Source organism: Polypterus senegalus, chromosome 8 (assembly GCF_016835505.1).
Source record: "Polypterus senegalus isolate Bchr_013 chromosome 8, ASM1683550v1, whole genome shotgun sequence".
Taxonomy (NCBI): Eukaryota; Metazoa; Chordata; class Cladistia; order Polypteriformes; family Polypteridae; genus Polypterus; species Polypterus senegalus.
In genome coordinates this window covers 35,868,823-35,883,324 of record NC_053161.1, presented here as the reverse complement: position 1 = coordinate 35,883,324, position 14,502 = coordinate 35,868,823, and the positions used below count along the sequence as shown (strand labels likewise).

Below are 14,502 nucleotides of genomic sequence, written 5' to 3'. Positions count from 1 at the left end.
CTATAATACTGTAAACTTCACTATCTCCTTTATCTGTGATAGATAGATAGATAGATAGATAGATAGATAGATAGATAGATAGATAGATAGATAGATAGATAGATAGATAGATAGATTATAACAAAGCAAATGCTATCTGAAACTGTTGCCATTTTCGTCTTCATTCTCTTATAGCTCTTCTACAGAGTTATCTGGGGTTGTTCACTGTTCCTAAATGATCAAGCTAATATTCACTTGTTTTTGCTACTGTGCTGACTCACCACTTGATCCTCACTTTATACATATAAGTAGAGAAGGGATGCAGTTGTACTACTTTAAACTATTCTTTATCAATCCTGAATGCAGTCTCAAACCTTAGACATTATCAACCTTTTCATGCCTATTACATTATTTATATTATACTAGTTCCACTTGGGGCCTCTGGCCCTCAAAGCAAGGAGGTTCCTGCACCTCTCACAAAATACTGCAGTTCAGGTCACTTAACTGAGGGTGCTGTAATGTCACTGCCATTCAATGTTCAATGCAACCCTTTTCTTGTCAGCCATGTTGTCAGCTCCAGTTCTTTGCTCGTGTATGAGTTTCTGTTGCACTCAGAGTATATGATTGGTGTTTGCAATGAAAGCGATCAGTCAGCCTGTGCAATGTGCTTCAATTTCAGCTGAACTGCACACATCCAATTCTTGGCACATGTTACATCAATCACAGCATAAGCTCTTGATTTAAGCCAAGATTTTCAAGGACCATGGATTTGGGAGTTTTTGTGTGGCAGATGGACAGCTCTTAGCATTTTATATATTCAGATAAATGATAAACAGTAATGCATTATTATACTATAAAACTTATTGAAAAGATTAGAATAAAAATAAATTATTCCGTTTTGGGGAAAATGGCAATAAGAACTCTGGAACATTAAACTTGTCATCTTGTAAACTAGTATTAAACTTGTCATCATTAACAAAGCAATGGTTCCAATAAATGATCAGAGCATCTTGGCTGGTATGAATGCTGATTGAAAAAGGTCAACAACAGCAACATTTATTTATGCAGCACATTTTCATACATGAAAATGATGCAAAGTCCTTTACAATGATATTAGCTAAAAGGCAGAGTGTAGCAATTCTGCTATATGTATGGGTAATGTGGGTCCTGTGCACTTTTCATTTTCTCCTTGTATTCTTAAATGTTCAACAAGATATTCTTTTTCCTTCCAAAATTCAGGCACAACATGTCAGGGCTGCCATTAGTCATTTGGGGTCCCCAATTTAATCAGCATAGCTACTTTATAAATTAATTGCATAAATAGCATTTTCGTTGTGTGGATTAGGCCCCCAACTGATAGGGCCCAAAGATGCCTGGAGAACTGATTGTTTCTGCACCCAGCCTTGAGCCCGTTATAGGGTCCTTACACTAAGACCCTGATATTACTTAAGGCAGTGTAAAAGGGTAGCAGTTTGATTTTGATAGACGTATGCCACGCGAAGGATTTCTGGGAATAATAGTACATTTGAGGTTTTGCTTTGCATTTCATACTTCAATAATTTTATAATGTATTGTGTCTCTCCAATCAGAAATAACGTTTTATGTTTTTTTTTTTTTTTCCTTCTTGACTGGTAAACAACTCTGCTTGGTGTGCCAGATTTTATTTTAGCCAATTCCGGATTGGTTATCCACTTGTTTTAACCCGCCCTTAACTGGTGAATCGACCAATCAGATCATGTTTTGTTGGCTGGCGAATTGCAGATGCCGGTCTCTAGGCTTGGGAGGAATGCCTGTTTATGTCATGGATCCCGTTAGGAATGCTCCTAGTCGGGAAGCAAATGCGGAATTACGGCATTTTACGAATTACGGAAGAGCGGATAGTAGAACTAATCTAGAGCAGGAGAAACTATCAGGAGTAGTAAAGAGTGTGCACCGGAATCTCCGTAAGAAATACAGAGAAGGTAAGTCAACGGCTGTATATGTAGGCCTCCTTTTCTCTGGTGTTGGAAACACGATCCGAAGAAAATGACATAGTACATATGCACTTGATATAGAGCAGAAGGGGTTGAACTCTTTATAGCGTACGACTCACTGTCAAAGATTGTGTTTACAGAGTTTAGTCACGGGGGGCTGAGAAGCGTGATAGGGAAGTACCTTAAAACAACTTCTAAAACTGCGCTGTAAGCATTATTCTTTTAGGGCGATCATTTGTGTGTTAGTACTGTCTACCTTCATACAGTTGTACATTTCGTAGATGCTTGTGCACTTTAACCGTCCTCCGAACACGACGAGGACAACCTGCAACTGGTTCCGAGGGCTCCTGCAGCAGTGTAAAGAATGCAGTCCCCACTCCAGGTGCCTGCAGTTTGATATGGTAGCCGATTACAACTTTTAATTAAAAAGTGGCCCTCACAATAGGGCACGCAGTAGTTCAGCACCGCAGTTTCACGCTTTTAGTGTCGGATGTGAAAATCCCCGCCGCCAATGTAGAGCTCGTATGAGTACTCCTTGGGTTTGAAATGGCTTCTTTGTTTTTTTCACCCATATACAGTACATGTTACGTTGGGTTGATTGTCGACTGTCTGAATGCTTTCTAAATGTGAATGTTAGAGAGTGAGCTCAGTTATGATCAGTCCCCATCTATGGTCGGTGTCTCTTTTTCTCCAGTTGATGACAAGTTAAAATCTGGTTCCCGAAGATTCCGTACTAGAACGGTGAGTTCGTAAGCTAATGGACATTTACATATGTTTTTGACATTTAGCGTATGAATGTATATATATATATATATATATATATATATATATATATATATATATATATATAGGTGCTGATCATAAAATTAGAATATCATGATAAAGTTGATTTATTTCAGTAATTCCATTCAGAAAGTGAAACTTGTATATTAGGTTCATTCATTACACACAGACTGATGTATTTCAAATGTTTATTTCTTTTAATTTTGATGATTATAACTGACAACTAATGAAAGTCCCAAATTCAGTATCAAATGTATCAATCAAATTGACGGGGTGGTTGGAGCCTGTATTGGCAAAACGGAGACCTATCACAGGACATGTGTAAACCCACATTTATGACATCCACCCTTCTGTAATGTTCTGTTCACCTACTTAAGATTAGTATATTTAATGATAGTATATTTAGTAGTTGTCTCTCATTCATTTTTATTTTGTTAGTTTTCTCCTTTAAAACCAGATATAATGTGAACACTAATCACTGTGGTGTGCTCCAGTTTACTTCCAGCTGTTATCCTACTTTTTACGATTTATTTTTCTTTTTTAAAAACCTGTATTATCTAATAAATTAGTGGTTCTCTGTCTTTATGACTTTGGGATCCAGTTTTACATTTTTAAGGTAACTGCCGACCCAAATGCAGGAATTAAAAACCAGGGGTGTGATGCCCTGTGCCAGGAGCCTGTGTCATTTTCCATCATTAGGGCTTTTATTAGCTCATGAAATGAGGATGGACCAGTAGCAAGCTGGGAGACAAACACAAATAGTGGGCCAAATCCTTCACTGTAAGTATGGTGAGAAGGTCAGGGTTGTGGGATTGTTTTATTCACAAATCAATTCAGTTTGTACCTATCCTCTTTAATAAAACCCCTGTGTACGTCCAGGTGTCCGTGTGGTGAAGTGCGCATGCGCACGGCACCGTGGACACACACACACACTCGAAGCTGGACACACAGTGAATGGCCTTGCCACAGCCGCGCATGATAAGAAATAAAGGACACCATTGCTGGGGAGAGTGCTGATTGGGTAGTCGCGGCCGCGCACATAAAATCCGTTGCTGGGGAGACGCCATACATACAATAATCAGCTGCATGCCGACACAGATTAAAATACTTGCTGGGGAACTAAACAGTACTTGCTGGGGAGACGCCACGGGCACGATTATCAGCTACACGCCACACATTACATCAGTTGCTGGGGACACTCTGCTGATTGCCCACTGTTGTGACAGACAATTAAAGTCATATTACGGATAACAAAGCCAGTATTACTGTCAGAGAAAATTGCGGGCATTTTACGGGAATACAAACCAGTATTACTACGAGAGAAAATTAAAGACAGACAATACAGTGATGCATATTACAGCCATATACAAGCCAGTATTACTGTAAGAGAAAATATTACGGACGTATCTACTAACAACATACCACCCAAAAAAAAAAGGACCCGTCAAGTAGGACAAATGACACAGACAATCAAATCCTATATAAGCAACATCTCCTGGAAGAACGGTCAGCTCAACAAGTAAACATCAACAAAAGAAAGGCTGAAAGACAAAGAAAAATACGAGCAAATAGATTGATTAAAGAAAAAGAAAATGACCGTCAGAAAAACGCTAAAAGAGACTCAGAAGAGCAAACCTTAGAAAAAGTTGGCATTTACTTGCCAGAACCGGTATTCAGCCATGGTCAGTTATATGTTGCATTATCAAGAGCTAGAAGTTTTCCAGATGTTGTTGTCAAGGTTGTAGATGGTCCTTAACAAAGCAAATTGTTGCCAAACTCAGACAGAATATTTACAAGAAATGTTGTCTATAATGAAATTGTATAGAAAAATGTCATGAGGTAAAAAAAATAGAAAATTTTACCTAAATATCTTCTTCAGATATTGTGTCTTACAGATTGTTACAAAGTTTTACACTAAGGCAATATTAATTATACTTACTGTTTTGTCATATACGTTTCTATTTTATTTTTATCATTACTTTACTTTAGGCTTCTTGCAAAAATATTTTTGACAAAAAAAAAATTAAGAAAAGAAACAATAAGGTCAAGGTCCCTTTCCATTTAATATAGACTGTTACTACTAAAGTTTATGCACTATTGTTCTAGCGTCTGTTATTGTAACGGGCTTAATGTCTAGTGGAGGTAATATTTGACCTTGAATGGCTCTATACCAGGGGTATCCAACTCTAGTCCTGGAGAGCTACTGTGGCTGCAGGTTTTCATTCTAACCCTTTTCTTAATTAGTGACAAGATTTTGCTGCTAATTAACTCTTTGCCTTAATTTTAATTATGCACAACTTAAGACTCTGGCACCTTAATGATTTGTTTTTTCCTTAATTAGCAACCAAACAATATTAAGACACAAAGTGAACCAAAACATAAACAACAACCTGCGTCCATCACACAATAACTGAAAATAAATAAAGGTGAAGGCCTCAGTAATGTTAATCTGCTCAGGTCCACAAAACAGTTTGGCAGCACACTTAAAAAAGAAAATCTACAATTTTAGGAAATGTCTGCCATGGCAGAATGAGCGCAATGGAATTAAATAACTGGTTTAATTAGCAACAAGAATTGGCTTCAAATTAACAAACTGAATGAAATGAAGTTGGTTGGAGTTTGAGGCCCCAACTTAGTTGGTCATCTGTTGGCTCGCTTCACATCAAATTTATGTTTAGGTGCCGTTTAAGGAAAAAAAGAATCAATTCAGCAGTCAGACTCAGAGTCTCAAGAAAAGTCACAAGTCAATTAAAAAAGGGCAATAGTTAATTAGCAGCAAAAACTGGTTGCTAATTAAGAAGAGTTAGAATGAAAACTTGCAGCCACAGTAGCTTTTCAGGGGCATCATGCATAATGCCGTGCGTAAGCACAAAAGCCGAAATGTGCTTACGCACAGAAAAATCCAGATACAGGAATCTGTGCGTTCGTCAACTTCCGCGTTCTTCCGCTACATAAATCCTGGTCAGCGTGAAAAGTAACACTCGTGCACAAGCCTGTTGTCCCTCCCCAACTCCTCCCAGAAATACGCCTCTTTGAATATGCAAATCAATATAAATAGCCCTTAAGCTCAGCATTCTGTGAAAAGACAATGGGAAAAGCAAGAGGGAAAATGGAAGAATTTCAGCGAATACCAAGTGGAGGCAAGGAAAAAACTTATTTGTTGGTTTAAACAGTGGTACAATCAACTAAAGGAAGTTGATCGAGTGACATAGCGTGTCAGAGAAACTCGAAAGCTCAAGTTCACAAAATCGCACAGTGCCTGAAATAAAAAAGTTGTCACATATCAAAGTCGCCGTGAAATTGCGAGTTGTAGCACACCATCTGAGTGTCATATGAAAGCTTATTAGGGTACAGGGGGAAAAAAAAAGGCACAGAGTAGGGGAAAAGCACGAAATGTCAACTTCAATCTCGAAATTTCCACTTTAATTACGTAGTTTATTTTGTCATTAAAGTAGAACATCATAAACTTCATCTTAAAATTGTTTAATTTACTAGTTTCTCAAATCCCATCGTAACTAAAGTAGCACACTAAATTCTTTGTTTTGTATTTGATCTTCTTGATGTGCTCTGTGTGTGTGAAATACTACGTGCTTCCGGGGTTTCTCTTCCTCCGACAGGACACAGAATCCATTACATTCATGATATTACAGCTCTCTGAATAATTAAAATACTGAGCTGTATATGTGATATCATTTTCATGATGATGGGTGTTAAAGCACATTATTAAACATGTAAACACAGTGGCGCAGTGATTGTGCGTGACCTTCGATGAAATATTTTTTTGTAGCAATACTCAGGGGTGGCTCTAGGCTCGTGGCAGCCCTGGGCAGAGAAAGCATCGGTGGACCCTTCGCCCGCCAATGTCAACATGGTATCTTATGCACGGCGGATGGCAACGTCCGTTGCAGACACTGCATAGCCGCCTCGTGCTCATGACACAAGCATTTAACTTTTGCCGAAATTTGCCACTGCATTTTTAGCTGTGTCGTTATTTTCTCTTTCTGTTTTATATTCAATATATATTGGCATGGCGGCACCTGGGATTTGGCGGCCCTGTGCAGGTGTACAGTTTCCACATGTCTAAGGCCGCCCCTGCAGTACTTTCTCTTTCAAACGTACTAACCTCCAATTCCTGTCCTACCTTTTCTTTATCCAAGTAACCAATTGCCACACAATCAGCTCTGTAATGGACGTTAAGCCATCTATAAGCTTACAGTATAACACCGATTCTTCAAAACTTTCCGAACAATCCGTGAGCAGAGCACCAGATCCTTGCTAGTGTTGCAACACTGTGTCATTTAATTTTTAACAATATAGATTATTTAAATAAAGTTAAAAGTTTTATCTGTATAATAAACATATTTTGCTGCATTTCATCTTAAAAATGATATCGTCATCATATGTAAATACAGTATGTGCTTTATAAAGTGGCTGTGGTTGTGCAATATTATAACTGTATTGCAGTTTAACAGTGAAGTGATTGTACTCATAAATACAGACAGTTCTACAAAGAGCAGTTGATGGACTGATTGAGTGCTTTTAGAGCTCTTTGGATGAAAGTCTTTCTGAACCGAGAGGTCTGTACAGGAAAGGTTTGAAACGTTCGGCGTATGAGAGCAGTTCAAATAGGAAACATGGCTGAGGCAGCGTGTGCTTGATGCTGTATACCGAGAATTCTCTTTCCGATCAGCTGCTCCGAGTGATGCAGTGAGAGTAATATGGAAAAAGATGATCTGCTGTGGCAACCCATAATGGGAGCAGCTGAAAGAAGAAGAAGAAGAGGAAAGTGCAGTGAGAGTAACAACGCTAAAGCAGTTATGGTATATAGAATAGTTTGACCATTCCAGGGACCATTATATTGTTACTGGTTAATCACAATCAGATGCATTAAGCTAATAAACAATATGTGGTTAATTTCAGTGTATTTATAAAGCCGCGTCAGGAAAAGAACAGTAACCACACAGGGACAGTAGCACTGCTTTGACACTGGGTTCCGCCAGTCTGCAAAACCGAGCGGAGAACTTGTGCACGACAGGGTATGAGCTACCGTGGAAATGTGCGTGGCTTTACGCCAAGTTTACGTTTTATACATCGCGATTTGAACGTGGAAACATTCTTACGCAACATTTCTGTGCATACGCACCGTTTATACATGAGGCCCCAGGACTAGAGTTGGAGACCCCTGCTCTGTACTATGGTGGTGGGTAAGCTAAACGAAGTAACATTATTTCTGGTTAACATACAGTGGAACATATAAAACTGTCACACTGCATTAGTGGTTAGTATTACCACAAATTACATGCATATCCATCAGTCTTGCTCATTGCAGAATGTCTTTTTATCAGTAGTTGGTTTCAGCAGAGTGGTTCTTGGTTGATTGGAAGCAGATTTTTCCTTGAAGAATGTCACTAGTTATTTGCAGTGTTCCCGTCTTCTGGGAATTTTTTTAGAGTAACCACTTGAGATGAGACCTTTCCTCGGTGCTGTATACTCATTAACTGATGGTCAGTGTTTTGGGAGAAAAACAAGATTATTTTTGATTGCTTCTCAACCCACACAAAATTATTTTTTGTGAAAATAAAAACTAGTTGAAATTAAACATGTATTACATCTTTCAAAATGCAGTGTGACTACAAGAAAAGAGTACAGATTACAGCACAGCTGGATGTGATATAAGTAGCTCTGAGATTCATTTTATCTTTTTCTGTATATCCTTTGTACGATTGTTGAACATGCTTTATTCGTTTCAAAAATCCTGGACGTATTTGACTTTGGTATGAATTTAAACCAGGGCAGGATGACAGTTTATCTCACAGTGCATAGGTAAGGAGATTTTGGAAATGTCATTTAAGCTAAGTGAACTTTTTCTTTTTTTTTTATTTAAAGAAGTACGAATGTAAATGAAGAAATGCAGAAATTGAATAGTTATTATTTTTTAATAACTGGGGCATGTAATTCTTGGGGTGACATATGAATAAAATGCTTCTTACTATACACAGGCTAGAACACACAGTATGCATTTTATTTTGTTTAGCTAAATAAAAAGAGATTTTGTCTGTGGATAACATATCCACAAAATAATGCACTCAATAGCAATGGGGCTAGGGGATGCACTGCTTTCAGCAGCCAATGTTTTTCCACTTCACAGCTAAAGTGCTTGAAAAAAAGAAAAAAAATTCATCACAGTTATACTTCAAAACCTTCCAGGTGCACCTCTTTTGTTTTTGTGTACAATTTTATTGAATTAATGTTCTTAGAGATGTGTAGACTAATAACACTGGCACGTTTTGTTAACCAGAGTGAAATACGTACAGCATTAAGCCTTTTTTAGAAATTGGATTGTTGGGAGCGAATACATTCTATTTGAACTATTCCTTCCTATGACACTGCATTGGACAAAGCAAGTTAGAAAATTCATGGATGACTAACATGTTGTTCATTTGTTTTCTTTTATGATTTTGACAACCTTATTAAAAAAACACGTGTGCATGCACACAATAAGTCTGACTGTGTATTAATTTGAAGGTTTACAAGTTTACATTCTGCAGTTTTTCTGTTGTGGACTGGCACCTTGTGCAGGGCATATTCCTGCCTTGTTCTTAATGCTGCTGTGATAGGTTCTTTTCTATCACAGTCTTGGATTATGTTGATGATATATAATTGTTACTTTGCTGTTTCAATACTTGTTTAAAAATGTGTGTGTGTTAAAGCTATGTTACATTACATGACTTTTCCAGTGATTTTTTTTTTTTTTTTCTGTCATTGCCTTCATTTACACAATCTTAGCATGTCAGAGACAGCCAGTGGAGCACTCCTGTAATGGCATTCACCTAATGTGACTTGCCCAATGATTCACTCCTACTAGTCTGTAACTTGCTTGGTAGTGCCTTTAGCCATAAGGGTAGGTTCTTTGCACATGAGAGCTGAGAACCAATGAATGCTTATTTGGAAGTATAATATATTTAACGCTGCAAACAAAGAATAAGGAACTAAGGGTGTTTTTAGACCTCAAAAATAGCAAAAAAAGCTTGTCTGTCTGTGTTGTGATTTGCATACTATGACAGTATGGATAAAAGATAAAAGGTAGAGATTGTGGCTGAACTTGCCATAGCTGATAACCCTTCGTACATTAACAGGTGTGTCAGTAGCTATCAGAAAAAGGGGCAAACACAACTGTGCTAGAAGGTTAGCATTCAGTCGGTAAATGTGACATGGAGGCTATTTTCAGTCGATTAAATTGACTTGGTCTGGCAAAGGGATGCGGCTGGAAAATCTGAAATATCCCACAACTAGAACTCATGAAATGTGACATCGGCTTTAAGTAATTCTTGATTTCTGTATTTGATAGAATTAGGTGAGAATTTGGCAGTGGTGGTTGTCTTAATCTAGTTACTATTTGATTCATATTTCCTCAGAATATGTTTTCTAAGCCACTTCTCCCTTTTCCCACCACTGATCCACTGATTGATTGTTGTGCCAGCTTAGTGTTCAGTTATGGTTGATGTTGCTTTGCAAGGAAAACAAAATGGAATTTTTTGTTTAGGTGAGGGGGATTTCCCCATCCCCTAATTTAACAATATATGGAGAGATTTTATAGGATGGGTTTGAATTACAGGAAGTGTTTATAAAGAATATGATAATGTACCATTTCTAGTGTGCATAGATTTATTTAATCACCTTTTCTTATCAGTAATTGAAAAATAAATACTGCTTAAACTCTTAACGAAGGAGATTGGTTATGCATATATGTAACTAATGCTTGGTGCACTTCCACAGTCATTGCTGAGAAGTGTTGCTCTCTGGACTTAGAATTCATAACACTGAAGTGTAGACCTGTACTTTTATGTAGCAAATGCTTATATAGCATCAGTCTCCCCTCACCTCGGCAGGCCTGATCACATTTCTTTGTTCTTTATTCTGGCATACAAATCTCTTATTGCCACCACAAAACCTACAGTACACACTAATAGGAAATGGCCTGAGGGAGCCATAACTGAATTACATAATGTGTTGATGATGCCAACTGGGTAATGTTCAAACATGTTGCTACAAAGGACAATCGCATGGACTTAAACGCATATGGCTCCTCTGTTTTATCTTACATTAACTTCTGTAAGGACAATGTCACTGTTGCTAAGAGCATCCATACGCTCCCTAATAGGAAACCCCGGATAGAGGAAAGTCCAAGACCTATTGAAGGCTTGCGACATTGTATTCCGTACAGGAGGCCCAGAGATCTATAAAACAGCTAGGTCCAGTCTGAGGAAAGAAATTTAAGAGGCAAAACACTGCTACAAAGCAAAAATAGAGGAGTATTTTAACTGCTCTGATTCCTGATGCATGTGGCAGGGCATTAGGTCCATCACAGACTACAAGGGCAATACCTGTTCAACCAACATTGGAAACTCATTTCTTCCTGATTATTTCAGTCACATCTTCGCATGATTTGATAAGAACAGCAAGAACAGCAACCAACCTATCCAAACTAACACAGCAAGAGGCCCCATTATGCACTCTGGCGGCAAATGCACATGAGGTGAAACCGGTTCTAAGCCACATTAATCCTAATATATCAGCTGTCCCTGATCGGGTTCCTGGATGGGTCCTAAAGCATTGTGCGAAACAGCTGACAGCAGTGTTTACCAGCCTTTTTAATATCTCTCTAGATCAGGCCACTGTCCCCGCTTGACTCAAGTCTGCTATGATCGTCTCTGTTCCAAAACAGGCAGTGATGAGATCCCTGAGCGATTATCGCCAGGTGGCCCTGTCCCCTATTGTTATAAAGTGCTTTGAGCGACTTGTCCTCAGACAAATTAATATCAACATCCCTACCTCCATGGATCAATACCAGCTCACTTACAGGGCAATCGGATCAACTGAGGACACTGTCTCAATTGCCATTCACACTGCCCTGTCACCCCTGGAGCAGAGGGACAGCTATATGCAGCTGTTGTTTATCGACTATAGCTCTGCCTTCAACACCATCGCCCCCAACAAACTGGCTGTTAAACTAAACAACTTGGGCTTGAACCCACATCTGTGCAACTGAATGGGTGCGCATGGGTAAGCACTTTTCCTCATCCATAATACTGAACACTGGGGTACTGCAGGGCTCTGTGCTGAGCCTTCTCCTTTACTCCCCCTTCACAAACAACTGCAAATCTACCCATGATACTAACATCATAATAAAGTTGCGGATGATACCGCTGTGATAAGCCTGATCTTCAATAATGATGAAACTTCCTATAGAGAAGAGGTCGAGCATCTGTAGAGTTAAAGCCAGAACTACAACCTTCCACTCGGTTCCATTAAAAACAGAGGAAATGTTTCTGGACTTCAGGAGACTGAACTACAGTGGTCACCCCATTGACATTAATGGCAAGATGGTGGAGCCAGTTCAGAGTTTCACCTGTCATGGGTAACAAACACAACAGCAATGGCCAAGAAAGTCTTCAGGCTCCTAAGAAATTAAAACCTCTGAAGAAAGTACAAGTCCTACAACAGCTGCTGGTTAACTTCTACCGGTGCACCACAGAGTCTCTCATGACATTCTCTATTACAGTCATACAGTCTGTATATTTCACTCATGGTCAAAGTTCTTGCTCTCATAAACTTTTAAAGGCAGGATATTTTAATTGTGTGATTTAAACCCTAATTTAGATTGGCCATTAGTAACTGCAACTACAGTGTTGAACACTGCGATATTTAACCTCCTTAGTGTTAGACCCGAGCATTACTCGGGCTGTGAAAACCGTGCTAAAAGCGTTAATTCCGAGTGTCCCAAGTGTTAGAACCAAGAATCACTAAAGGAGTGCTGTCATTGCTGCCATTCTTTGGAGAAATGATATTTGGTTTTCACTAATTATGAAATATCTGCATTTTACCAACAGTGGAGACTTTGATGAGAATACCCATCCAGTACCCAAAATTAAGCAAACTTTGGAGATATACCAGGGGCATCATGCATAACACCATGTGTAGAATTTGCACTATAACATGACGTAAGCACAAAAGCAGAATGTGCTTATGCAGAAAAAAATCCAGATGCATAAATCTGTGCGAACACCAGCTTCCACGTTCTTCCGCTACATAAATCCCAGTCAGCGTGAAAATTAACACACTTGCATGCGCCTGCTTCCCCACCCCAACTCCTCCTAGAATTATGCCTCTTTGAATTTGCAAATCAATATAAATAGCCCTTAAGCTCAGTGTTCTGTGAAAAGGCAATGGCAAAAGCACGAGGGAAAGTAGAATTTCAGCGAATACCAAGTGGAGGCAAGGAAAATCGTACTATTTGTTGGTTTAAACAGTGGTATAAACAACAAAAGGAAGTTGATCGAGTGACATAGCGTGTTGGAGAAACTCGAAAGCTAAAGTTCACAAAGTCGCACAGTGCCCGAAATAAAAAAGTTGTCACATATCAAAGTCACCGTGAAAGGGCAAGTTGTAACCCACCGTCTGAGTGTCATATGAAAGCTTAATAGGGTACAGAGAAAAAAAAATGGACACAGTTGGGGAAAAAAAACACCAAATGTCAACTTTAATCTCGAAATTTCCACTTTAATCACGTAGTTTATTTTGTCATTAAAGTAGAACATCATAAACTTCATCTTAAAACTGTTTCATTTACTAGTTTCTCAAATCCCATCATAACTAAAGTAGCACGCTAAATGCTTTTTTTTGTATTTGATCTTCTATGTGCTCTATGTGTGTGAATCACTACGTCCTTCGGGCTTTCTCTTCCTCCGACAGGACACAGAATCCATTACATTCATGATATTACAGCTCTCTGAATAATTAAAATACTGAAATGTATACGTGATATCATTTTCATGATGATAGGAATTAAACATTGTTATTAAACATTGGAACACGGTGGCGCAGTGATTGTTCATGTCTCACGCAAGATGCTTCCTGTGCCATGCATGATCTTCGATGAAATACTGTATTGTAGCAGTACTGTCTCTTTCAAACATACTAACCTCCAATTCCTGTCCTTACTTTTCTTTCTCCAAATACCCAATTGCCATCCAATCGGCTCTGTAATAGATGTTAAGCCATCTGTAAGCTTAGAAGTTGAACGCAGATTCTTCAAATCTTTTAAGGAACATTGAAATATCTTCGTAGTACGTGTTTAATTATTCTATCCTTCGTGCTAGTCCCAGTGAAACATACAGTGCAAGGCAGGAACAATCCGTGAGCAGAGCGCCAGATCCTTGCTAGCGTAGCAACACCGTGTCCTTTAATTATTAACAATATAGATTATTTAAATGAAGTTAAAGTTTTATCTGTTTAATAAACATATTTTGCAACATTTCATCTTAAAAATGATATCGTCATCATATGTAAATATGTGCTTTATAAGGTGGCTCAGGTTATGCAATATTATAAGTGTATTGCAAGTTTACAGTGAGGTAATTGTACAGGTGCTGGTCATAAAATTAGAATATCATGACAAAGTTGATTTATTTCAGTAAATCCATTCAAAACGTGAAACTTGTATATTAGATTCATTCATTACACACAGACTAATGTATTTCAAATGTTTATTTCTTTTAATTTTGATGATTATAACTGACAACTAATGAAAGACCCAAATTAAGTATCTCAGAAAATTAGAATATTGTGAAACGGTTCAATATTGAAGACACCTGGTGCCACACTCTAATCAGCTAATTAACTCAAAACACTTGCAAAAGCCTTTAAATGGTCTCTCAGTCTAGTTCTGTAGGCTACACAATCATGGGGAAGACTGCTGACTTGACAG

The 14,502-nt window shown here is 38.4% G+C and overlaps 1 protein-coding gene across 1 annotated transcript in view; it reads left to right on the top strand.

Annotated features, from left to right (window-relative positions):
* The first annotated feature begins 1,722 nt into the window (after nt 1-1,722).
* The window catches only part of bmt2 (base methyltransferase of 25S rRNA 2 homolog), a 69,127-nt gene continuing 56,347 nt past the window's right edge, over nt 1,723-14,502 (top strand). The window contains exon 1 of the mRNA XM_039760955.1: nt 1,723-1,940. Coding sequence (XP_039616889.1) covers nt 1,766-1,940 — 175 coding nt within the window. The 5' untranslated portion in view covers nt 1,723-1,765. The remainder of the gene's footprint in view (nt 1,941-14,502) is intronic.